This window comes from Sceloporus undulatus, chromosome 6 (genome assembly GCF_019175285.1).
Source record: "Sceloporus undulatus isolate JIND9_A2432 ecotype Alabama chromosome 6, SceUnd_v1.1, whole genome shotgun sequence".
Lineage (NCBI taxonomy): Eukaryota > Metazoa > Chordata > Lepidosauria > Squamata > Phrynosomatidae > Sceloporus > Sceloporus undulatus.
In genome coordinates, this window is record NC_056527.1 from 40,950,396 (window position 1) to 40,976,448 (window position 26,053).

The window sequence follows — 26,053 nt, forward strand, 5'->3', positions numbered from 1 at the left end:
TCATCCATTTCTGATCTGTGCCATTTTAGTATATGTCTGTTCATAAACCAGTCATGTTTTATTTCAGCATTAGGGGCATGTGTGTGAAAAAAATAACACTCAGAAAATGTATACACTCATTTTAGGTGGATTTTATTTTAAAATATGGATGTAATACAAAATTAATCTAATATATGCATTTTGGCACTTTTTAAAGCAGAAATATGCATTGCAGCACTGGAGGAATTCCATAAAATGAAGGATTATTGCATTCTAGGCTGCACATTAGTTTAGGAAGGGCAAAATGTGCCATTTTGCTTTCAATTGCAGAGCAAATGAAATTCTCAACTGTCTGTTTATCACCCAGCTATTTCTCTTCCCACTACAAACTCTTGCCTTTCTCTTCTCCCATTTTCTCCCTTTTTGCCACAAGCACAATATATTACTTTTAAGCACATTACAATTTAAGCTCAGTGTACAAAAATGGCTTTTTTTACACCAATAGGTTCTCAATTGGCTGGAAAAAAACAACGGCGAGCATGTGGGGGTTGTAGTGTAATGATCATCATCAGCTCAGTTTGTTAAAGCCATGAAAAGAACACCGTCAAAGCCATGAAAGGTTAGGAAATAGAATGATAAAAGCACACCAGCAAATATATCATAATGCCATCCTATTTTTGGAATCCATATCACAATTCTAATGGACACAGATTGAAGAAAGATGTCATTAGACCAGGGCAGTGAGTGCAGAAAAGTGGAACTCCCATGTTTGGGGAAGTGGAGCAGCTTTCTTATCTAAAGTGCATCTACACTGTAGACATAAGGCAGTTTGACACAATTTTAACTTCTGTGGCTTTGTTCTACAGAATCCTGAGATTTGTTGTTTTGTGAGGCACCAGTAGTTTTTGGCAGAGAAAGCTAAAGAGCTTGTAAAAGTACAAATCCCAGGATTCCATAGGATGGAGATACACCACTTAGAATGGTGTTGAACTGCCTTGTTTCTACAATATAGATGCACCCCCAGAGAGGCTGAAATTCTAACTCTTGTCAACATCTCCATAATCTATGAGATAATTTGACAGTAACATCAAAATGAACACAATGAAAAACTTTCACAAGCAAAGCAAAGCTGACCTGCAGAATTCCTGGCCAAGAAGTCAAGGGCACACTTTCTTCTTGTTCCTCTTAATACAAGGGCCTTCTTGGTGGCAGCTCCTGGGCACTATAATGGTTAGGTAACTGTTTCATATTCATGATCACTACTTGGAGCCTTATTGCATGAGAAAAGAAAGCTGAAATGGAGTGGGAGAGTAGCATTTTTCTCTGTGACTTTCTGCATGCCATCTTAGCACTCTCTGCATGCCATTTTCTTTCCCGAGGGAGACAGTTGCAAAAGGGTGCCTTTTGCCAAACAAATTTTTCCAGTGAGACAAGACATGCTTTTATAACCATCTCCCTTAAAAAGAGAACAGAAGTGCTTTGACAGCATGAGGAGAGGCACAGAGAAAGCTGCTCTCTCTTTCCATTTCAGCTCTTGTCTCATGCAATAAGGCTCTTAGTCATGATTTTGATACTATTGCCACAACTGTAACTCACCCCTACTTTACCAGGTATCAGCCCTTCTGGCAATGATGAGAATGTGGTTGAATGATGTTCTCATCAGGTTTAGAGGTCAGGACAGGCCAAGACAAGTTACGGTACTAAGTTAAGGACAACCGTTAAGTTATGTATAGTATAACCCGGTACAGGACTCCACCCAGGTCTTTTAATTGTACTATTTTTACAGTTAAAAACAGATTTTGATCATTTTTATTGCACATTTTAAATAAACTGTTTTTAAAGTTATGGATAGTTTAATTGTACTGATGTTTTGTATGTAATAGCTGTATAGGGTTTTAATTTATAAGCCACAATGAGTGTCAGTTTTGGAGGGAAAGGCAGATATAAATAAATGTACAGCTTCTACTACTACTGTTAATAATAACAATGGTAATAATACAATACAGGGTAATTACCAATGATGCTGTCAGGGCAAGACTTTGGGTCAGAATTCTAGGCTTCTGGACTGCCTCACAACATTTTGAAGTGTAGTGAAACATATGATCATCAAAAGAAGATGGGCCCTTTTCATTGTTGTGGTTGCTATGTGCCTTCAGATATACTCCATCTTATGGCAGTCTAAATCAACCTATCATGGGGTTTGTTTGGCAAAGTTTACGGTATTCATTTCTTTCCTCTAAGCCTGAGAGAATGTGATTTTCCCAAGGTCACCCAGTGGGTTTCCATAGCCAAGTGGGGATTTGAACCCTGGCTTTGTTGAGTCCTAGTCCAAACCATTCAATCCATTGCACCACACCGGCTTTAGCTGGGGCCTATAAGACCACGAAGTCCAGATTCTAAAATTAACACTTCATTTGATAATGATGTTTATGTTCTGTTGACGTACCTGGTGTGCCTTGAGGTGGATTTGAATTTGTATGGATTTAGTATCTAAGGTCAACTGAAATTTTTAAAGTGTGAGTAGACAGGTACCTGAATTCCAGAGGGCGCCATATTATAGGATGAAGCTCCTTGATAGTATCTATGGCAAAGGGGCAATTTTGCATTATGCTCCCTCACTTTGCCAGTCTCGAATTTAGTCTCTGCACAGAAAAGTAGTATGTGGATGCCAAAGGTACGGGTGGAAGGCCAAAGCCTTCCTGTCTCTTCTGGTGGGGCTGCAGCTTGCTTTTTTAGCCCCTATACAGCAGGATTCAGTCTCTGGATTTGTAATTTGTCACACACTCTGTGGGATTACAATGAGGACTGAGCTTCTTTGGGATAATTGTGTTTCAAGATCAAAGTTGGAGTTGAAGGGGGAGAAGGGAGGGGGCTTTCCAGACGCTTCTTGTCAGGTACCAGATAGAATTTGAATCTCTTTGGTGCAAGGCAAGACAGACTTTATTCTCCCTTTGAAGTCTACAACTAGTGTCTCACATCTGTGTGTATGTCTGTGTGACTGACTTTCGGCCTTTCAAATGCTGCCTGACAACTAATTTTGATCTGGGATGGAATACATTTGAGATTTGGAGTGAGGGTGGGAAAGCCCAGGGAACCCAATTGCCTCTTCTTCTCTCTTTCAATTTATGGTTACCTATCTTTCTCCCTCCCTACATGGAATGGGCCAGTTACTTTGACCTACAGCTTCCCGGCACCTGAGCTGTGCTGTTGGTGAATGATGGGAGTTGTAGTCTAACCCCACACACTCAGATGGCCAAAGGCAAATTGAGGGGCAGAGGAATGGCTTGGGTGTAGTTAAAGATACCTCTTTAAGTCAGAAGGAAGATTGGGGGGAGGGGGAAGACACCCTTTCTTGCCATTAGGACCAAAGTCTGTCTTGGAGGCGTTTGGATAAAAAGGAGGAAGGAATGTGGCAGCACTACGAAAGCTCATGCTGCCAACTTCTTTATTTCAGTGAGTCTCAAAGGTGCTACAAGATCTCTCTACATACTGATTCTACAGACTAACACGGCTATGTCTTTGAATTCTATATGCCTCTGAGGAAGTAGACCTTCTCCTCTGTCTTCCAAGTCATGCTTGTCTCACCCAGAACAGAGGGATCCAAGGAGGATGCCTTCTACAAATGTTCCTGGAGACGCTCATTACAAGAACTGGACTTGCCACTTCATTTCCATACACAAAAGGATTTTGAATTTGAATTGACATTCTCACATACCAATGGCATATATAGGTCTGTCTTTGGCTTCCACTCCACCAGATGCATTTGAGGAAGCAGGCTTTAGCCTAGGAAACAAAGACCTAGCCGTGTTAGCCTGTCGAATCAGTATGTGGAGAGATCTTGTAGCACATTTGAGACTAACTGAAATAAAAAGGTTGGCAGCATGAGCTTTTGTAGACTTCAGTCTACTTCCTCAGATGCCTCTGAAGTCTACAAAAGCTCATGTTGCCAACTTGTTTCTATTGGCCTCAAAGGTCCTATAAGATCTCTCTCCATACTTAGTCTAGGAAAGCTCAGGCTGCCAACATTTCTTTCAGAGTCTCAAAGCTGCTACAAGATCTCTCTCCACCCTCAATCTAGGCTTCTTTCAATGAGTCTCAAAGGGGCTGCAAGATCTCCCTCTACCTAAGGATCGAGGAAAGATGCCCTAAAGTTGGACCTGGGTTGGGGAGTGATGGGTGTCTAGGTGGGCATCTCGCCTCGCTCTCCCCCAGATGCCCTTGTGTCTGTGAGAGGCGGTGCCAAGGGGTGCTGCATCCTTTGACGATGATGATGGTGATGGTGATGATGATGATGGGGGAGGAGGCCCAGAGCAGAGGCGGCGTGATCGCCCGAGGCCCCTCCTGCCTCTTGGGAAAGCCATAAAAAACCCGCGACGAGGTGCCCAGCCCCACATTCCTCGCAACTCACAGCCACACTTTGCCGAGGAAGCGGCGGAAGATCAAGTCCAGGAGGAGAAGCCAGGGAGGCAGCTACACAAAAGGTGAGCAGTGGGTGCCCTCCTGCTTCATTTGAGCATGGCTCTTCTCTTTCTCCGTCCCTCTCTTTCTCTTCCCCTTTTAGTTCTGATCCACATCAGGGAAATGATCCGGTTTGATCGCGCTTTAAGTGCCCCAGCTGCAGGCTATGGAATTCTGGGCATGGTCGTTGGTTGTGGCACCACTTTGCTCTGGTGCCACAACCAACGATCATGCCCAGAATTTCATAGCCTGCAGCTGGGGCACTTAAAGCGCGATCAAACTGGATCATTTCCCTAATGTGGACGCCTGCCATCTCTTTTGATGCACTTTGCATCCTCCCAAAAACCCATAACTTAACTCCTCTTTCTTCTGCAGCTTTTCTTTCTCAGGGATGGAGGGTTTCTCCTCCTGAGTTGTCTTTCACTTGTCTTTCAAACCTGGCAACTTCTTGATGAGAGTCTCTTAAAGTGGGTTTGCTTGGAATTGTTCTGGTCAGAGTTACTTTCCAGCAAAAAAACTTCCTACTTTTTGGGAAAGGCAGCCAGGTTCATTTCGCAGCCCAATCTTCCTTCCTTTCTTGATTTTTTAAAAAAGAAAGAATACCTGGTCAAAAGAGAGAGAGAGAGAGAGAGAGAGAAGAAAGTTTTCCTCCTTCCTTTGCTTTTCAAGAATCTACAGTTTCTAATGTCTCTTTCTTGGTGTGTCAAAAGTTGCCTGAAGCGTTGTTGTTGGGTGGTTTCAAGTTGTGTCTGACTTATGGCCATCCTAAGGCAAATCTATCATGGAGTTTTCCTGGCAAGGTTTCAGAAGAGGGTTGCCCTTGCCTTCTCCTGAGGCTGAGAGAGTGTGACCCAGCCAAGGTCAACCTGGAGGCTTTGTGGCTGAGCAAGGAATCGAACCCTGGTCTCCAGAGTCTTCACACTCAAGCCACTGTAAGAAGAACTGTGAAAACAAGGAGAAGGAGAGAAAGAGAAAGGGAAAGAGAGAAAAAGGGAGAAAGGAATAGATAGGGTTAGAGATAGAGAGAAGGAAATGAGAAGGGAAGAAGAAAGGGAAGATCCATTGACCTGATCGACTGCTGAATTGAAAAGACAAAGAGACACGTGTTTAAGTTAGCAAATATAGTTCTATTATGAAATTATAGAAACAGGATTTGTTATTATAACTATAATACTATAGAAGTGTATAGGATGATTGTCGATGGTTTGAATGTATGGATACATAGTATGTATAAATGTGTGATGTTTTAATTGGAATAACCCATACAAATATGTTTTTAAAAACACTCAAACCACCACCATCACCACCATCATATTTATTTGTATCCCGCTCTTTTCCCAGAACTGGGACTCAGAGTGGCTTCACAATAACAATATTAAATGCCATGCTACGCTGGTTCTGGGTCAATACAGATACAAATGGTGCCTAACATGTTGTTATGTGCCTTCAGCTCAATCCAGTACACAAACCCCTTCGCCACATCGGCTCTTATGTATATTTCCAAAATGTCTTTTTGGATATATTAATATCCGAAAGAATATAGATTGCATTTGAAATCCACAGGGCCATTATTATTATTATTATTATTATTATTATTAAACTTTATTTCTATAGCGCTGTAATTATACACAGCGCTGTACAAAGTCGGTAAAATTAGGAGTAAATAAAAGCCTGCCCAAGGCGTACATTCTAAGATAATAACAATTAAAAGAGGAATAGATAAAATTACCATATAGAAAGGAAAAAACAGATTAAAAACATCAAATATCAAACAAATACCAAACAAATCACATCACATCAAATATTGATGAAATCCACAGGGCCATGGGAGGGATTGTATCTATATAGTACAAAATACACTTATTTAAATTCATATATTTGCTCTCATTCATATAGGCAAATCCATAACTATCACTGGTAACATGCATGGACTTAATTAGCTTTTGGACAAAGATTAGTTACAAATTCACAATTTAAGTTATCTAAATGTCCATCGTCATCTTCTTTATCTTCTTTATCCTTATCTTCAATGCTTGTGTACATGATTTCTTCTTCTTATCTTGTTATCCTACATAATCTTATATCTATAAAGTGATTTGCCATTTCAATTTGTCTCAAAATTAACCATCCTGAACCTCAGTTTTACTTTACATAAAAGGCACAAAGGGATCCAAGGAATATCTTTGAGACGAACCTGTTTATTCTGGCAGGAGTTTTAAAATGCAGGTTGTCCTGGGTTCAGTTCCTAAACAGCATAAGGAAGATTTCCTTGGAAATTGACTATTGACAGTCCTGAACTGAGCTTGAAGGGACCAACAAGGGAATTTCAAGGGAGATTAGAAAGGGAGGCAGACAGCTAAACTGGGTAATATTGACAAACACTAATTCATTTACAGAGGCAATAGCTTATTAGCACAATACAATGTTAATAAACTAGTTTTCATTACTGCTGTGGTATTAATTTCAACAGCTTTAAGAGAACTAACTTCCTCAAAAGTGGGATGTATTGCTTTTCAGTTTCAAAGACAACAGCCTAGCAAATCTGTTCACAAGCTTCTAGATGCCAGAATGTCTGCTAAGCCAGTCCTCCAAAGGGTTATTCCCATCATTTTGTTGTTGTTGTGTGCCTTCAAATCATTTCCAACTTACCGCAGCCCTAAAGTGAACCTATCACAGGGTTTTCTTGGCAAGGTTTGTTCAGAGGAGGTTTGGCAGTCCCCTCCTGAGAGAGTGTGACTTGCATAAGGCCACCCAGTGGGTTTCCATGGCTGAGCGGGGATTCGAATCCTGATTTCTCAGAGCTGGAGTCCTACACTCAAACCACTACACCAAGCTGGGTTTCTGTCCCCTGTACAACCATTGGGTTTTTCTGTATCCTATTCACTCCCACAACTATTCAATTGCATATATGTACCTGAAGCTTGAATATTCTCCTCCATCAATGTATCTGAGAAAGTGGTTTGTAATCCTGGAAAGCTCAGGCTGAAATAAACCAGTCTTAGAGATAACACCATGCTTCTTTTCCATTCTTCCTCCCCATCTTTTATGCTGAAAAAGACTTAACACAGAAGGTTCTCATCTTTAAAGGAGAAATGTGAAAGTTCATTAGATGTTTCTGTTTCTTTTCATGCATAGGGTATAATAGCCTTGGAGAAGTTGCAAGAATGATAATGCACTTACATATAGAGAAGATTTAAGAGGTACTTCCTCCCCTCCAAAGGAGCAAGCTAACTGAATCAATTTCTTCTGGTAACAGATTCTACGCAAGATTTTAAGCTTCACAGAACTCTTCTTTGGTCTTTGTCTTCTATTTCAGGGTTGGACAACTTGGGCTACATCCGTACTGCAGAAATAATCCAGTTTGACACCACTTTAACTGCCATGGCTCAATCTTATTGAATTCTTGGAATTCTAGTTAGTTGTGGCACCAGAGCCCTCTGACAGAGAAGGCTAAATGTCTCATAAAATTACACTTTCCGGAATTCCACAGCACTGAGCCATGGCAGTTAAAGCAATGTCAAACGGGACTATTTCTGCAGTGCGGGTGCAGCCTTGGACAGTTCATTAAAAATAAGAAGCATATCCAGGAGTAGCTGTGTTGGGCATACAGCAAAGTGTAATCAAATAGTTCAGATTAAAATATAGAAAGACTCATCACAAACAATGTTTAAAAGATTTGGGCAGATTTGTTACTTGAAAGGGTGCTTCTGAAAACAAGGGACTGCTGGTGATGGTTTTGCGGACTCTCTATCCCACCACAAAGCAAATGTTGCTTGAATTCTTTCATGCCGTGGTCTCTGCCCTCCCTTCCCCATTCTTTCTGGTGTCTTGCAGATGCAGGGGACCATGCGGTTGTGGCTGTCGGTGATGACCCTTGCTCTGTGCCTGTTGATCTGCCTGGGGACGCTGACAGAAGCATATCCATCTAAACCGGACAGTCCAGGGGAGGATGCTCCAGCAGAAGACATGGCCAGATACTACTCGGCCCTGAGGCATTACATCAACCTCATCACACGGCAGAGGTAGGTACTGGAGCATTAACCCATGTGGCAAGAGGGAAGGTACAGCAACCAGAAAATTACACTCATCCCTCCATATCCATGGATTTGTTTACCTATGGATGCAATTATCCATGGTTTGAAAACATTCCAAAAACCTTATAAACTTCAAAAAGCAAACCTTGATTTTGCTATTTTATATAAGGGACACCATTTTATTGTGTCTATGTATTTAATGGGACCTGAGCATCCACAGATTTTGGTGAGGGGCAGGGTCCTGGAACCAAACCCAGCAGATACCAAGGGTCTACTATACTTTATTGGGTGGCAGCACCTAGGATTCCCTATGGCCACTGGCTATGCTCCCTGGAGAATTTTCTTATAATCATACTCCTAGAAGTGACTTTTACATCTTTCCTAAGGACTCCTGCCATGCAAAAGGTTTTGCTTCAGCATGGTCTGCTCCAGATGTTTTGGTCAATAACTTACATAAACTGTTTCCAACATCATCAAATGCCAGAGATAATGGGAGATGTAGTCCAAAAACATCTGAAGGCAACTAGGTTCAGGAAAATCATGTAAGGGGATGTTTTTCTTTCTCAATGAAGATTTTCACACTGGTGCTTACTGTGGGTTAAGTGCCAGTAAAATGTACCTGAAGCGTGAGAGTGTGAAAGCCGATTTCGCTTCTGAAATGTCAGTGAAGCGTCTCCTCACCTCTACTGTCATTGAATTGTTTGTGGAGCAGCCATTTTCTATTAAGGCAAAGTTCCTCTGTTCCTTTAAAGCCTTTGCACAAGGTTCCTAGAATCCACGTTAATCGATATCTACAACTTTAGTCTGTTATGGGCAGGCAAACATGCACAAAAAGAGAATTTGTAGCACATTAAATACCAAAAAAATCACAAAGGCATGGGCTTTTGTGAACTACAGTTTAATTGATCACATGCATATCAGTGGTGGCTGGTGGTTCCCATGTCAGTGAGGCAGCAAATCCACTCTGAAATTCAGTCCTATCTTTGAAAATGCCATCCAAGACGTTGAACCTATTTTGGGAATAGCATTCAGCACATTTAACCCTGAGGCTGAAATCTAGCATTTCACTTCACTGATATGAAAGCCATCAGCTGCCATTGGTGTATTGGATGCAACCCTGAGATTCATGAAACAACTGCCCAGAACAAGGTATCTTCATAGTTTGAAGTCTGTCTTGCCTTCAGAAAGGTAAAAATGTAACACCTAGAGACAGGAATAGAGACAACAAAATTTGTATTCTTATTCTAAATTCTTACTGATGTTCCATTGTGGAGGAATCCCACAGCACATTTGTCACTCTTGACTTCAACTCACTTTTCCCTTTCAGGTAACTATTAAATATGTTGTATCTTTAGCAAGAGAGAGACAGAGAGACAGAGACAGCATGGTGTAGTGGTTTAAGTGGTGGACTACAATGATGGAGATCAGGGTTTGATTCTCTACTCAGCCATGGAAACCCACTGGGTGACTTTGGGCAAGTCACGCTCAGCTTCAGAAAACCCCATGATAGGTTTGCCTTAGGGTCTCCATAAGTTAGAAACAATTTGATGGCACATAACAGTCTTTAGAGAATCTGTGACAAATGTGCCTTCCTTCTGTACTTTATTTTGAGACTCCAGTGCCAGCATGATATAGTGGTCTGAATGTTGGATTAGGACTCTGGAGGAGCAGGGATTGAACCCCCACTCAGTGATGGGAACCCACTGATGAACTCAGGCAAGTTACACTCTCTCAGCTTAAGAGGCAGCCAAAAGAGGCACCCCACTGAACAAATCTTGCCAGGAAAAGTCCATGATAGGTTCACTTTGAGTCACCACAACTTGAAAGTTCACAACAACTAGTCCTTCCTTCTATACCTTATAGAGATCCCAATACACAAATGATCGCACTCCTATAATTTGCCTCACTGTAATTCCACATGCCCTTCTTTGTCAAATACATTGTAGTCTTTCACATGTGACTGTGCAGTCTTTTAACTATGAAGTAATGGAATTAACTCACCTGCAGTAGAGGGATGGTCAATAATGCCGCAGATGAGTGAGTTATTTCACCCCTTCATTCCCCTATTGTCATTCTGGTGTCCTGCCAGAAAGTTTGTTTTAAAAGCAGATATGGAACTGATTGTTCTTTTCTAAGCAAAGAATCTAGAGAACTGCGGTGAAAATTTACAAGATTCCAGGATTGCAGGAGAGTAGGAGACAATGAGGAGGAGGAGGCAGAGGCAGAGGAATGTGTGATTATGTATACACGGGGAAAGAAAGCCTGTCATTTACACCACTGCTTTAAAAGTGTGCTCCCACACTGATGCACATATGCAGCCTTTTGAACTCCAAAATAGTTTCCTCTTCTGAGATGAAGCAGATGTGGTGTTAGGAGACTACCTTGCTTTCCAAAAACAAAATAGCCATCATGTTGTCCATTAAAAAAAACCCAACTCAAATCCATATACTTGCAATACTTCTGTTAGATCGTTCAAAAATGGGTGCAAGCTTTTGGCATCTCCAAATCTCTTCATTAGGATGTTACCAAAAACAGGTTGGAATATAGTGGGGGCAAAAGAACTGTGGGAAGGCACCCTGACCTGAGGTCACAGTGTCTGAATGATGCCCTGATTGAGGGAGGAAGTGTCTACAGACATTGCTGTATGTTCACTAATACAGGCTGTGTCTCTCTTATCCAAAATGCTTGGGACCAGAAGTGTTTTGGATTTTGAATTTTTTCAGATTTGGAATGTTTGAATATACACAATGAGATATCTTGGAGATGAAACCCAAGTCTAAACATGAAATTCATTTATGTTTTGTATACACCTTATTCACATAGCCTGAAAGTAATTTTATAGATAACATTTTCAGTAATTTTGTGCATGAAACAAAGTTTGTGTACATTGAACCATCAAAAAGCAGAAGTATCACTATCTCAGCCACCCATGAAAAAAGTTTTGGATTTTGGAGCATTTTAGATTTCATATTTTAAAATAAGGGATACTCAGCCTGTAATACGATGCTTTCACCTTTCATCAAGAATAATCTCAATGTGCAAAAGGCATGAAAATTTCACTCCATTTTTGAAAATATAAAACACAGCTGTAAACTCAAAGCTGTCTCTGTTGTGATTGAAGCATGTTAGCTTCCATTTGCAGATTCTTTATCAGTGGAGAAGCTAATAAGTTTTATATTAACAAGGCAGAAAATAATTTTAGATTCTAGACTAGGTTTAAAAAGTCAAAGAATCTAAATCGGGCAGTGTTAAAAATCTACCTTCTTTTGATGGGGACTAGTTTCCACACAATTGTTCACCATCTATCATGTGAAGACATGAGTGAAATAGATAATAGGCAATCACCATTGAGTTGTCACTGATGCAGCATTTAGCAAAAACCAAAGACAAACCACTTTTCTGCTATCATTTTGTTCTCCTCTGAAGCACCTATAATTCGAGTGGGAGGCAGAGAACTTTGACAATTAACCTTATTTATAATTCATGTCTGGAGCTCTGAAGAAATCAATGTTTGTCTGTTTGTGGATGTGATGAGACAGCCAGGTTACACAGTCTGCCCAGGTATACCCCACAGAGAGTCAGCAGGTCATCTATAAGAGAATCTTTGATGATGTTCATCCTTCATCACCTGGCTACCAAGAGCTGAGAGCAGAGTCTATATGAAATTCATGCCAAGAACATCCGTACAATTGGGTTACTGTGCTCTCCCTTTGGTGCTTATGGTCTAATCTCTGGGTCAGTTTGTTGTTGTATGCCTTCATGTCATTTCCTACTTATGGTGATGCAACTTACATTTCTTGCCTATGGCAATACAATAAGTTATACAACTTACGTTGCATTCCTACTCAATTCCTACTTATCATGGAGTTTATTGGCAAGATTTGTTCATAGGAGGTTACCATTGCTTTCCCTTGAGGCTGAGAAAATGTTATGTGCCCAAGGTCACCCAGTGGGTTTCATGGCCAAGCAGAGAATTGAATCCTGGTCTCCAGAATCATAGTCCAACACTCAAACTATTATGCCAGAATCATAGTCCAACACTCAAACTGGCTCTGGGTCAGTACAGACAAACATTTACCAAATGGTGGCTAACATATTGTTTTGTGCCTTCAAGTCAACCTTATCATAGGGTTTTCATGGCAAGATTTATTCAGCAGAGGTTTTGCCTTTGCTTTCCTCTTAGGCTGAGAAAGTGTTACTTCTCTAAGGTCACACAATGGGTTTCCATGGTTCAGCGGGGCCTGGAATCCTCGTTTCCCAGAGCCGGAGTCCAATACTTAAATCACTACATCAGTTCTAAGGTTGTTGGATTTAAGAATTTGTTTTGAATACTGGAACTGAATGGAGTTCATAGTTCTTACATCGAAATCCACTTTCTCCAAATGTTCTTTATTTCAGCCATTAATTCAGACAGCAAAACATTGCATCTATTGTTAAAGAATAGGAAGTTGGCAGTTCTTGCCAAGGTGCTGGAAACTACGCAGCAATCTAACAGTAAAATGGAGCCAGTGATGTATAGTGAGTGTTGGACTAGATGATATTCAGCTCTTCCACACTGCAGAAAAAAAAAACTTTGACACCTCTAGCTGTCATGGCTCCATCCTACAGAATTCTGGGATTTGTAAATTGGTGAGGTATTCAGTCTGGTCTGTCAAAGCAAACTGGTTCTCCATCCACCTACAATCCCAGTTTACTGTAGGGTAGAGTCATGTCAGCTAAAGTAATGTCAAACTGCTTTATTGATGCACTCATTTGTTGGAGCTTGACAAGGTTTTTTGGGAGGAGGACTATAACACCCACATTTTTGGTCCATGAGCTGGGAGATTCTAGGAATTGTAGTCTAATTTTCCCCTCCAAATTTATAAGCTATCTCTGCCCCCCCATCTTTAAAATATCGCCGATCATGCTGCTTGTTTTCAGTAGCGTATCATTTTTGTTTCATTTCTTGGTAAAGGTTTGGTTTGGGACCCAAAATATATATATTTAGAAGGTACATGTGACCCATGGAACATTCTTTGTTCACTAATACTGCAGTGTGCACATACACTTTTCTTTTTAAAAGAAAAACTTCTCTTTTATTTTTTTAATGCTTTGCAATAGCTTTTTCCACACCTCTGTTGACAGGTAGTTCAGATCTCTAGTGTATTTTCAGTGGCCTCATCAACTTGAAATCATTTTGTAAAGGTACTTGAATGCAGTTTTTCTTGCTTGTTGCTAACGTTATTAGGGAGTGATGATAGCTGTGTGAGCGTATTCTGAATGTTTCTTGGATTAAGGGAAACAGGAGTCTGTGAGACAGTGAAATACTGAATTATCAATTTATTTGACACAGATCTATTATTTGTGAGAGATCTCAGTCTAATGGAGTACAGCTCTGTAAATAAACACTAAGCTAGTCTAAGCTTAGCGTCCACAAGCTGAGTAGGGTCAACTTCCTCTGGCCACTTTGGACAGCTTGTGATTGTCAATTTGCTTGATTTTATTGGGAATGAGTTCCCAAAAAGTGTGTTCCTTAGTTGCATACTTAGCATTATCTTCTTGCCTCTGATGATTAAAAAAGTGTCCTTTGTGACTACTAAGTTCTACATAGGGATTCCTAAAACCTCTACACTCTGTGGCTATGTCTCAAAGGAGCAACGTGTCTGCTTGCAGGGACGTAGCCAAGGGGGGGGATCTTGGGGTCCGGACCCCCCCTTCCATTAGAAAAATGAATGGTATGTGCTGCTGCGCCACTGCACCCAAGCCCCATTATAATGGTGGCACTTAGTCTGGACCCCCCCCCCCCTTCCTAAAATCCTGACTACATCCCTGCTGCTTGACACACTGGATAGTAGAGAAATTTTGTACCATGTAAAGTAGTCACTGGTGTGTTTAAATAAATAAATACCATAAATAAATAAATAACCAGAGAATGCAACTCAAAATGCTTTGTCCATCGTATATTTTGACTCAAAGCAAATCCAGATGTAGGGGCATGCAACTGGGTTGATGGAAGCAGTCTCCTCTGCCCACTTCATTTCTCCAATCCTCTGTGGGACCAATACTTGTGGTTTCAGTTACCCATGTTCAAAAAAATGTTCTCTCTAAGGATTTTCTAGGCCCTGCAGCATGATTTCTGTTTTTGGCAGAAGTTGACCATAGACTCACACTGCAGGACCTAGAAATGTCTAGAGAGGGGTTCTCGCTAGGGATCTCTAGATCCTCCAGTAAGATTCTAAGGTCAACTTCCTCTGTAAGTCATTCATTTAAATAGGGTTCACTATTATCCACGGTTTTGTGATTCCCGGGGAAAGTCTGGGAACATATCCCCCTTGGATATGGAGGGTGTACTGTACAAAGGGATGCTGCTGAATAGGATGAGGATTCTTCACAGTTAGATGAACAGGTCTTCTCTGAACTAATAGGAGGTACATCCTAGAGCCAAACCTGTATTCTAGCAGCACATTTTATAGGGTCCATTCCTTATTATAATTTTGCTTTTGAAAAAAAAAAAACACCTAGAAATGGGGGTTGTGGAAGTTTCTCCCACCAAGCTCACTCAACAAATGTCATTCATAGGCAGGGTGTCATAACTGCAAAGTAGGACAAGGCACCGCAAAATGTAGGTCATTCAAGAAAAATATAGAGCATTACACAATAAAAGCTGAAAACACCACTGTAAATATAAGTTCATGCTTCTTAGCTATGCTCAAAATGGAGGAGTCATTTTGGAATTCCCCCTGGACAGAAGGTTGGAATGTAGGACATGTCCTGGAAAAGGAGGATGTCTGGTCCCCTTGTTCATAGGTTACCTCATTTTGTAACACAACAGGTGAAGATGAGAATGCATTTATTTCTGTATTTATTTATTTTATTTTCTCCTGACAAGGTGACTTGAAGTTGAAAATAACATCCTATAAAAAGACTCCCTGCAGCCAATTAATCATTTAATGCCTGTTTGAATACAAAGGTGTTGCTAGTGAAAGGAGAGCAGAGAAGGGGCGAGTCCAGCCTCCTAGGGGAGAGAATTCCACAACCTGAAAGCAGCCATCAAGAAGGCTTCCTTATTTGCTCACCAGATAGGACTGTCATAGTGGTAGGACTGAGAGAAATCCCTTGAGGATCTTAAGACTGTAAACCTCATGTAGCCTTTATGTAGCCTATAGGGGCAGTTCTGGAGAACTAGACATGATGCAAAGGACTGGCACACATCTTCTCACTGAGCAATATTTATACACTTCTTTTTTTGAAAGAAATAATAGGTCAAGCCAGCCCTGATACTGTTTATGTCAAAGGGTTGACATGATACTCTGGTGGCTTGTAGGGATGTGAAAATTAGTTGGTCTTATTCCCATTGTATTTCTCCGAAGCCTACCAGTATTCAGATTCCATCCCAGTTCTATATCATGTGGCCAATCTCTCCTCTCCCTTCCTGCATGAACATTTCTCTGTTTGTATACATCTTTGTATGCCTTTTTCTATCATGCACATTATTGTGCACACTTTATCTTGGAATAAAGTGTGTTTGTGTGCTTAATGCATTATTCATCTGTGGGACATCCAGGTTACTGTCCATCTTGGACAACTACTTACTTTCACCAGGTGTATCCACATATATTGATATATCTCCCATGCTGAGGAATGCTAAATGTTCTGGTTGGAAGTTTTCTGACTGAGGAAAATGGCTCCCATCAGCACTGAATGGGGGTGGCTTGGCGCCAGGGGATGGAATGGGCCCTTTTGGAGGACGCTTTGGTGTGTGATAAAATCTGCTTTTGGTTGGTCACGTGCATACACAAGAGTCCCCTTCCAGTTCCCGTAATGGGCAAAAAAAGGTGTGTGATAAAGTGAAACAGTCTGTTTTGCCCATCTATACTCAATTTGAAGGCTGGGGTCAAATATTTGAAAGACAGAATTGAAAGGAGTTTGAAATAGGCACCCCAGCTTCCAGTTTTAATTTTCTTCCCATTTTCAGCTTTAGTAAACAGGTTCAGCAAGTTATTGTTTTGCTTAAAAACTATGCTTATGCTAGTGGGTGCAATATATGTATGCATCCTAAGAAGCAAAGATTACTCTTGCTCCACTTTCAATTTTTTCAAATACGCTCTCTCTTTCTCTTTTTATTATGCAAACTATAAATAAAAGTACTAGAAGTTTTAGGTTGCTGCAGAAAACCACAGAAAATCAGTGCAGTACAGTGTATCTTTTATTTATTTATTTATTTTTAAAAAACAAAACAACAACTCTGGAATTCCTATTCATGTATATATAATAAATGTGCAGTATTAATGTCAGGGCTTTTTGGCAGAAATGCTCTTTTGCATCTTCAAGTCATTTCTGACTCATAGCGACCCTATCATGGGATTTTCTTGGCAAGTTTCTTCAGATGAGGTTTGCCATTGCCATCCTCTCAGGCTGAGAGAGTGTGATTTGCCCAAGGTCACCCAATGGGTTTCCATGGCTGAGACAGGATTCGAACCCTGTTCTCCAGAGTCATAGTCCAAAACTCAGATCACTACACCATGCTGACACCTCTGATTAAACTTGCACAGTGTCATACTATGAATCAGTGGATCTACTTTAAATATTACTAAATCCAGATCCAGCCCATTACATCTTTAATGCTTAGATGTTTTGTGATTTTGTTGTACAACTTTTATAAATTTTTGTTGAAAATAAATTATGAATTCTAAAATAAAAAATAATGCAATTGGTCACAGGTTTTAGGGGCGGGATTAGTTTTTTGCAAAAAAGAAAAAAGATGTCATAATTGCAGAAAGAGAGAGAGATTCTATGAACTCAATTTCAGAATTCAAATAAAAGGTGAGAACCTCTTGACTTAGATGGCACAATAGCTTAATTCAGCCGCTTATTAGATATTTAGTCCCATGAAATGATTATAACACAGTCCAGTTTTGGCTCATCTCTTAATTGATTTACTATTCAAACCAGATGAGATAGTTTTAATTACGGTAGGTTTTCACTGGCTCTTTGCTTTCACTAGAAGAGAGGAAGATAATATCATCTTGTTTAAGATGCCTTTACCAAACTGACAACTCCCTGTCTGTGCAATGAAATTACCAAATAATGGGGAAGAAGCTAAAAGGAATGCTTCTCTTCAAAGTTTTTAATGGCATGATGTGCTCACAAGAATAATCCCTTAGATGAACTGACAGCAACAGTTCCCACAAGAGTGGCATTTTATCCAGGTGTATTTCTTCTGGCTACAGTTGTGATTCATTGGTTCTTCTATCACTAGAGTTGCCATAAGTCAGGACCTCCAAACCGGGACAAATGTAGGACAAAATTTTCAAATGTAGGATGCATTTTTACAATGGAGGACATGCAAAAAAATTGATGATTTTTAATTTTTTTTTGATATAAATGCATGTTTCTTAGGCATGATCAAAACGGAGGACATTTGGCATTATTCCTAGACAGATGGCAGAAATGTGCTTCCCTTTCTGGCCAAAAACCAGAAGAGGAAGAAGAGTGGAAGAAGCAGAGGAGGAGGAAGTGGAGAAGAAGAAAAGGAGGAAGAAGAGGAGGAGGAAGAGGGGAAAAGGAGGAGGAGGAAGAGGAAGAAGAGGAAGTAGAGAGGAAGAAAAAGGGGAGGAAGAAGGGAAGGATGAGGTGGAGAAGAAGAGGTGGAGAAGAAGAGGTGGAGAAGAAGAGGAGGAGGAAGAAGAAGAAGGGGAGGAGGAGGAGGAGAGTAAGAAAAAGAGGAGGAGGAGGAGGAAGATGAAGAAGAAGAGGAGGAGGAGAGGAGGCAGAAGAAGAGGAGGAGGAGAAAGAAGAGGAAAGGCTCTTTCCCCTGCCTGGCCGCCTCCCTTGCCGGCAGAGGAGGCAACAAGGCAGCGGAAAAGGGCCTCGCCGAGGCAAGACCCTTTCCCGCTGTCAGGCCGCTTCCCTCGCCGGCGGAGGAGGCCAAGCAGGGAATGGGCCTCGCTGAGGCGAGGCTCCTTTCCCTGCCTGGTGTCTGTCGCGGTGTGTGTGTGTGTCCCGGGGGCGGGGCCAAACCGGGGCGGGACCATGCGGACCCGCCCCAAACTGGGAAAGTCTCACCCCCAGGCGGGATATGACAACCCTATCTATCACATTTCTTTGTGTCTATATGTGGCAGGTCACCATTGCCCCTCTAGACAGTCTTATTGCTGTATGAATGTAACTCTTTGTAGTACTATCAACTAAAGAGCTGCAAAATAAGGAACATTGCTATCTCTTAAAAATGTGTGTATCTGAAGGTACTTCCTGTTACCTTGTGTGGTGTGCAATGCACTGAAGGATTGTGGTGTATTTTTTAAGACATGCTGATGTGGAACAAGTGTTCTTTATTAGGTTGAAAAACAGCATTTTGGACTAAAACATGCTGGTAGTCTCAACTAGGATAGAGCTATTGAATGAACTGTTAAACGGTATGTCAACACTTAAGAAATATTCATTGATTCAATGGATCTCCTTTAACTGGAACTACAAGTAGATTGAGGCCACTGTTTATCAAATAAGGAATGATGTCTTAAAATTAAGAACAGGTAACATTTCGTGAATTAAGGTCTGTGAGCCAACAGAAATTGAATTGCCTGTGCTACTCTTGGTTACAAGAATGTCAAATTATTTAGCCAAAATTATAAAGTGATGTGATCATGGCCATTTGTGTCTTGAACCTGAACTCTCACCTTTTGCATATTCTTCTTGTTTATTTAACGGACTGCTTTGTTACTGAAAAGCCAAGCTAGTAGGGGCTCCTGAACTAGATCAGGGATGCCATGGGGTGCCTTCCCCCCCCCCTTTTAAACACATTCTCATTGTGGTGTTGCATTGAACTCATTCTCTGTCCCTCTCCATTGAAACCCTGTTGTTTCCAAGAAGTGGAACAGGTGGTTTCCTCCTAAATGCAAATAGTAGTTACATACTTGCAATTTGGACTGGGGACATGATTAGGAAAAAAATGGGGGGTAAAACGCCCTCCTCCACGACATCCCCAAATATGGTGGAAAGAAGAATAGACCGGTGAGAATTACCTGAATTTTTCCTCGTAGGAGTCAATGTCCTGAAATTCCCATGCAGGAATTATTCTATAGGGAAAAACATCAGGATACCATGTTACTGTTCTATTCATCATTCAAGTAACACAATTATCTGAATGCATCCATCTTGACAATATTTTGCCATGATATACTTTTCCTGGAATACAAACCAGAAATCAAAAGTAGCTGAAATGGTTGTTATACCTCATGATATTTCCTAACCAGACTGCCATTCTTTGCAGAAATCATTATTTGTTTGTTTAAAAAGGATGCTTTATGGTGAAGGAAAAATATTTGAGAACATGTCTGTATCAAGCCAAGAGCTGATTCAGGGGTAATGAGCACATAACAATGGTACTTTTTGAAAGCTGTGTAATAAGTGGTAATAAGGTGTGTGTGTGTGTGTATGTCTCTCTCTCTCTGTGTGTAATGCTTCTAGTTAATTACTTCTTGTTACTGGTTAACTGCATTTTAGCAGCTTTCTATGTGGAATTTTCCATGTTTGGTGTTCTCAGTCCAAAGGTGCCCTTCCCCAAGACAGTGAAAAAGCTATGAAAGTGTAGCAAATAGCACAAGAGACCAGTGTCTTTCTTTAGTAAATATTGGTGCTAATTAATTACTTTAGAGTTTTTTGAAACACGTTGTGCAGCAAATTACTTTTTAAACAGTTACTTTCCACGCTCCAATCAAGACTGCAAGCCAGACTAACAAAGAACCCTAATCTCATGATGTTAAAGACTTTTCTTTTTTACAGCAGGCGCCCTGGTTTATGGCAATAAAGCATGAGCACAGGGCAATTTTGCTGGATTTCCATTATATTTACTGCAGCTGAGCGTCATCTTTATTGTAAAAGACAGCATCCAGAAGTACTATTAAATTACATCAATAAGGATTTTGCCTCATAATGGGTAGCAGGATTGGATTTTTAATTTGGTAAACTAATATAAAAAGCCCAGGCATTTTCTTTAAGGATATTAACTCATTCGACTGTCAGAGCTTGGGGCATGTCTAAATACACTGGAGAAAGAAAACAGAAACGAATCTGGGATGATTCAGTCTAGAAAAGGATTGAGTTTAACACTGAGTTTAACTTTGTTAAATTACTGTATGGGCTGATTAATAATGCAGCTGGTTTTCTTCAAATTGTTTATTTAAAACCAAGATTTTGCTTTTCTGAGATAAATATTGAAAGAAATGTTGTCAGCTATGTAACAGAGAAAGACTTTGGATGTATAGGATGCTTAATGTAAAAAACAAAACAAAAACCTGTAACAGGAAAGCTTTATTTCAAAGGTGATTGATTGCTTATTAGAAACTTATGATGGTGGTCAGAAATGAAGATAGAGTCACAAAGGACAGCTCCCTCAGAAGCCATTAGCAAAGACAGCTGAAAGCAGAACATTCATGCTCATAAGGATTATGCATCTAATCCAGTAGTGGGCAAAGTGTTATCCTCCAGATGTTGTTGAACTTCAGCAACCAACATCTTCACTACTGCCTATGCTGGTTAGATCTGATGGGAGTTGCAGTCTATCAACTTAAAATAATAGAATATTAGAGTTGGAAGGGACCACAGGGCTGTCTATCCCATCCCCCAGTCATGCAGGAATACACAGCTAAAGCACTCCTGAAATATGCCTATCCAACCTCTGTTTAAGACCTCCAATCTTGAGGGTTCCACTAGATGCTGGAGACAAATGTGATATTTAGCCACAGCTGGGAAGTAAGTACTTACAAATCACTGGTTAATTATAACTAGTTCCTTTCCCCAATAACAAAGGTGCAACTAAGGAGATTATCGCATTAGCTTCGTTGCCAGGATAGATCCAGGATGTAACTTTCTTAAGACAGATCTTATCTCATTCACCCATCGCCAGGCAGTATACAGCTTGTCCGGGCTTGTCCCACATCTTTTCAAGAACAAGAATATCCCATTCTTGAAAAGCTGCAAGAAAAGCCCGTGTTGCATACAGTATTGGCTTCATACTGCCCAGCGATGGGTGAATGCAATAAGATCCGCTTTAAGAAAGTTACATCCCAGGTCTATCCTGGCAGCGAGATGAATGTGATAATCTCCTGTTTTACATTACAACTATAATTTAATGCAGGATAACATAATCTTTTCTTTGGTATAACTGTAACTTCCTAAAATTTATAACTTAATCTTAGTTTTATGCATATGTGTTGCAAATCCATTTAACAGGTATGGAAAGCGATCCAGCCCAGAGACACTGATCTCTGATCTTTTGTTGAGAGAAAGCACAGAAAATATCCCCAGGTCTAGGTAAGTATATGCAGTCTTTCTGATACTTATTTTCATTATGTTGTATCACATTTTCTCCAACATATTTTATAACTCCCAGCATCCCACAGTCAACAAAGTCATTGGGGATTCTGGGAGTTGTAGTCAAAGGCTGATATTTTGTTATTGAAATATGCAGGCATAAGCTGTGCTACACATGTGTGGCAAATGATTCACCATAGCATAACAGATATATTCTGGAAAGGGAGTTTCACATATAGTAATGATTTACATTTTGGCTGTAAATTGCATTTTGTGCATTGTGCATTGTGACCATTGGCATGTGTTCTGGCTTTGCAAATCGGCTCCTGGCTTTGCAAATCAGCTAGCTGAACTCGGATTCTATCCGGAGGTTACATGGGCTGCACCCACCTAGCGGTAGCAGCAGCACATATGTAGCCATGGCAGCTGAAGTGGAATATAACACTATAATTGTTAAGTGTGAATGGGCACCAGTTAGAGATTGAGGCAGGGGTGGTCCCTAGACCTTTTGTGATGTCCATCCCTGTGTTACACAGAGTAGGGCAGACACCTTAGGCATTAGATGCTGGGGAGAGGGGGTAGCCCTGCATCACTTCTCTTGAGCTAACTAAGCCAGTGTGCTCCTGCATGGTGTGGTGGATGAGGTTATCTCATCATCAGTGCATAAAGTAAGAGAGAGCTGCCAATCTATTTGATTCTATACATGAAAAGTGTAAGGCCAAAGGTAGAGGGAAGATCTATCTGGTCCTCTGCCTCAAACAGCAAAATATAATGGGCCAGTCCTGCTTTTTCTAATGGACCTGTGTACCTGGAAACACCTCTCACTGTGGTTATGCTCCTGTTGCCCAGTGTGTTTATTTTATCTGACATTAACATCTGGGAAGAACCAAGCTTCCAGTTCATTAAATGGTAAGAGAAATACACACGGGTCTTCTTTGGAGAATCTGTAATGTATTCCAACTTTATATATTTCTGTGCTTGTTAAAAATAAATGCCAAGGGCGACTTCTAACCAGCTCTGGCACAAGGGAGCTTGAAATTGAAAGTCTGAAGCTTTTTAAAAATGATTTTTGAATGAAAATGGGTGTCAGCTATAAGAGTCAACTGCTGATGGTGGAAAATGTCTGTTTTACAGCTTAGCAAAAGATTAAAATGTCTGTTTAAAAGATGAATGTCATAAATGTTGGCTGTTAATTTAAAATTATTTTTATTGATCTCCTTCTTGCTAAAGTCTATTCCCAGTGCAGCAACACTGGAAGTGGCGTGTAGAATAATTTGACTAAATGAACCCTTGGCATTTTTAATAGTGCAACTTTAACAGGGAACAAATATGTTACTATAGTGGAATGCTCAGCAATACTTTTCCATTTTGTTTTACCTCAAGGAAAGGCAATGGCAAACCTCCTCTGAACAAACCTTGCCAAGAAAACCCCATGATGGGTTCGCCTTACGGTCTCCATAAGTTGGAAACGATTTGAAGGCATACAACAAACTAATCAAAATAGTTCCTGTTGAGTTCAGAGAAGCTTATTCACAGGCAGATACATGGGATAATAACCCTAGTGGATTAATTTGCTCTAGAGCAATGTTCAACAAAATGTGGTCCTCCGCTCTTGTAACTCCTGTCTGCTGCTCATGCTAGATAGGGCTCCGGGGAAACTGAAGCCCAAAACATCTGTATGATATTGAGAACCACTGTTCTAGGAGGTGCTAATATGCCTACATTAGAAATCATTTTTTCTTAAAATAAGTAAAAGTATGTCTTACATTCTGTATTAAATTTATGGCTTCATAACCTAGAGGTATGGATACATAAGTACTCTATATTCACTAATAAGGCTGAGTCTCTTTTATTTGAAGTGCTTGTGACCAGAAGTGTTTTGGATTTTGGAATATTTACAGGCATATAATGAGATCTTGGAGATGGGACTCTTGTCTAAACATGAAATTATTTATGTTTTGTATACACCTTAAAAAGAGCCAGCATGGCATAGAGGTATGGCTTTGGAGACTAGAGTTCAATTCTCAGCTCAGCCTCCTGAATAACCTTGGGCAAGTCACATACTCTCAGCCTCAGGGGAAGGCAATGGCTTTAAGTAAGATGTTAAAGTAGTCTGAAGGGTTGGGGTCAGACCAGGAGACATTACTTAGTTACTTTGCCAAGACAACCCCATTATAGGTTTGCTTTAGGGTTGCCATAAGTTAGAAATGACTTGAAGGCACACAACAATGAAAGCGACATGCCCCTTAGAGATATAGCCTGAAGGTAATTTTATACATGATACTTTTAAATAATGAAAGAAATAATAAAAACAACAACAGATGAACCCCTCTCTTTTCTTTCTCTCCTACTGACTATCAAAATACATTTCTCCTTTTCATGATGTTTTACAGGTATGAAGATCCTGCAATGTGGTGATGGAAATAACAGCCAATCCTCAGTCTTTTTCAGAGTTTTCAGTGCAGATTCCATTGCTAGAAGACCTGTTGAAATTTCACTTCCCCTCCAGCGCATGCATGCAGCCATTGTACTGAATTATGTAGTTTTCCACTCATTATCCTTGTACATATACTTATTTAAATAAATTACTTGTGCACTCTAAATGTTACCATTTTACATGCGTGCGCAAGAAAAAGGCCATTACAGTGGGTAAAGATTTGTTTTTAAGCTGTTGAGTTATTTCTTACTGTCTAAAGTAGCATGTACAATATTCATAGCGCCAACTCAAATAGTTGTAAAAAGTGTCATTTATTTAACATTTTATCAAAACTAGAGGCTCTCTCAATATTTGATTTATAGAACCTTATTTGTTTCATGACAATTACACCCCGTGATGCAAATGAGAAAAATAAAATGACATGGAAAGTGCATATTTTTCTAATCAGCGTACAGAATATTATTTATTATCTTGGTAAATCTCTTCTTTAATAACATATATATAGTGCAAGGAAAGGGTCCATTCTCCACTGAATTCTATCAAATCCAATAACACCCAGCCTTTATCCCAGACCCTGGGGATCAGTGTATTGCATCCTGTCAGGTTCTTGGCAATTCCTCCCATTTTACAACTTCAAGTAGACAACAAACATAGGAGGCTTATCAAGTTCCTGGTGGGATTTCATATACTGTTGATCAACTTCTATATGATTTGATAACACTCAGGATACTGATTTAGTGACTGTGTATGGTGAAAAAAGTATATCCTACATATCAGTGTGGGGAAGAGTGCAGCATTTCACTTGTTGCTAGACTGCAGTTCCCTTGAACCCCAACTCTGTTGAGGCATGCTGGGAGTCAGTCCAACAAAATCTGGAAAGCCATTCTGGGTGTATATCAATAGCAAACTAACTCACTTGAGCCTGGATACTTACAAAATCCAAAGGATATCCTCCATGCACCAAGTGCATGCAGAAGTTTGTAGAATAACAATTTTTGTGGGGAGGGGAAGAAGAACCCTATGGATGGGGATAGGGACAGTCAAAATAGCCTAACTAACATGCTTGAGGCAACAGAATGCTGTCTGACTGGAGAGAAAATGAGAAACGTGTGTGTGTGTGTGTGTGTGTGTGAGAGAGAGAGAGAGAGAGAGAGAGAAAGAGAGGGGGGAATGGAATAGAGTATTCTGAAGAAAAAAAAGTATGACTGGCTAAAACTCTGAGCAGAATCATTCATAACCACAGCAGCATTTTGTAATACACTCTTAATACACAACATTTATGCCCAATCAAAATAGTTTTATAAAATGGTATCACTTCATAAATGGTGCAGATTGGGAGGACTGATGTCATATTTTATAATGCCAAAAATTAGGGTGGGTCCATTATCAAGTGTGTTCAGCTTTCCAACCAGAAAGAACAGCACAAAGCTCAATATAACCAAATATTCCATAGTCATAGAATATCTGTTCAATAGTAATATATGAAAAGATTTTTCTAACTTGGGCAGATGGGCACAGAAGAGTAGCCTGAGTCCTCTTTGGCTGGAAGCAGGTCAGAATCCACTGTCCATATAGTCCACTTCCAAGTGCACACAGGACTGACTGATGCTGCCAGAAGTTGGATTATCTAGCTCCTTTTTGCTATGGTCCTAAGGACCGTAGTGTGGCTTCAGTGCAGCTTCTGGCTGCTTTGGAGCCATGCGTCATTTAAACAACATGTCTCCAAGGCATCCAGAAGCCACTTTAATTGGCCTGTCTGTGTCACTTCTTGGAGCCAAAGGCATGGGACAGACCACCCCAAAAGGGCGGCCTGCCGGCAGCATATTTCCCTCCAGAAGGAAGCCGCAGCCATCAA

At 40.4% G+C, this 26,053-nt stretch overlaps 1 protein-coding gene and 1 long non-coding RNA gene across 2 annotated transcripts in view; one reads left to right on the top strand and one right to left on the bottom strand.

Annotated features, from left to right (window-relative positions):
* The first annotated feature begins 4,348 nt into the window (after positions 1-4,348).
* NPY (neuropeptide Y) lies at positions 4,349-24,631 on the top strand. Its single transcript, XM_042474685.1, has 4 exons — positions 4,349-4,460; positions 8,272-8,459; positions 21,681-21,761; positions 24,155-24,631. The coding sequence occupies exons 2-4, from the start codon at positions 8,272-8,274 to the stop codon at positions 24,177-24,179; spliced, it is 294 nt and encodes a 97-aa protein (XP_042330619.1). The 5' UTR covers positions 4,349-4,460; the 3' UTR covers positions 24,180-24,631.
* Positions 8,740-26,053, bottom strand: part of LOC121934309 — a 96,601-nt gene continuing 79,287 nt past the window's right edge. Inside the window, exons 2-3 of the long non-coding RNA XR_006104607.1 lie at positions 19,472-19,525; positions 8,740-9,674 (exon numbers count right to left, since the gene is read on the bottom strand). This is a non-coding gene — a long non-coding RNA (uncharacterized LOC121934309). The remainder of the gene's footprint in view (positions 9,675-19,471; positions 19,526-26,053) is intronic.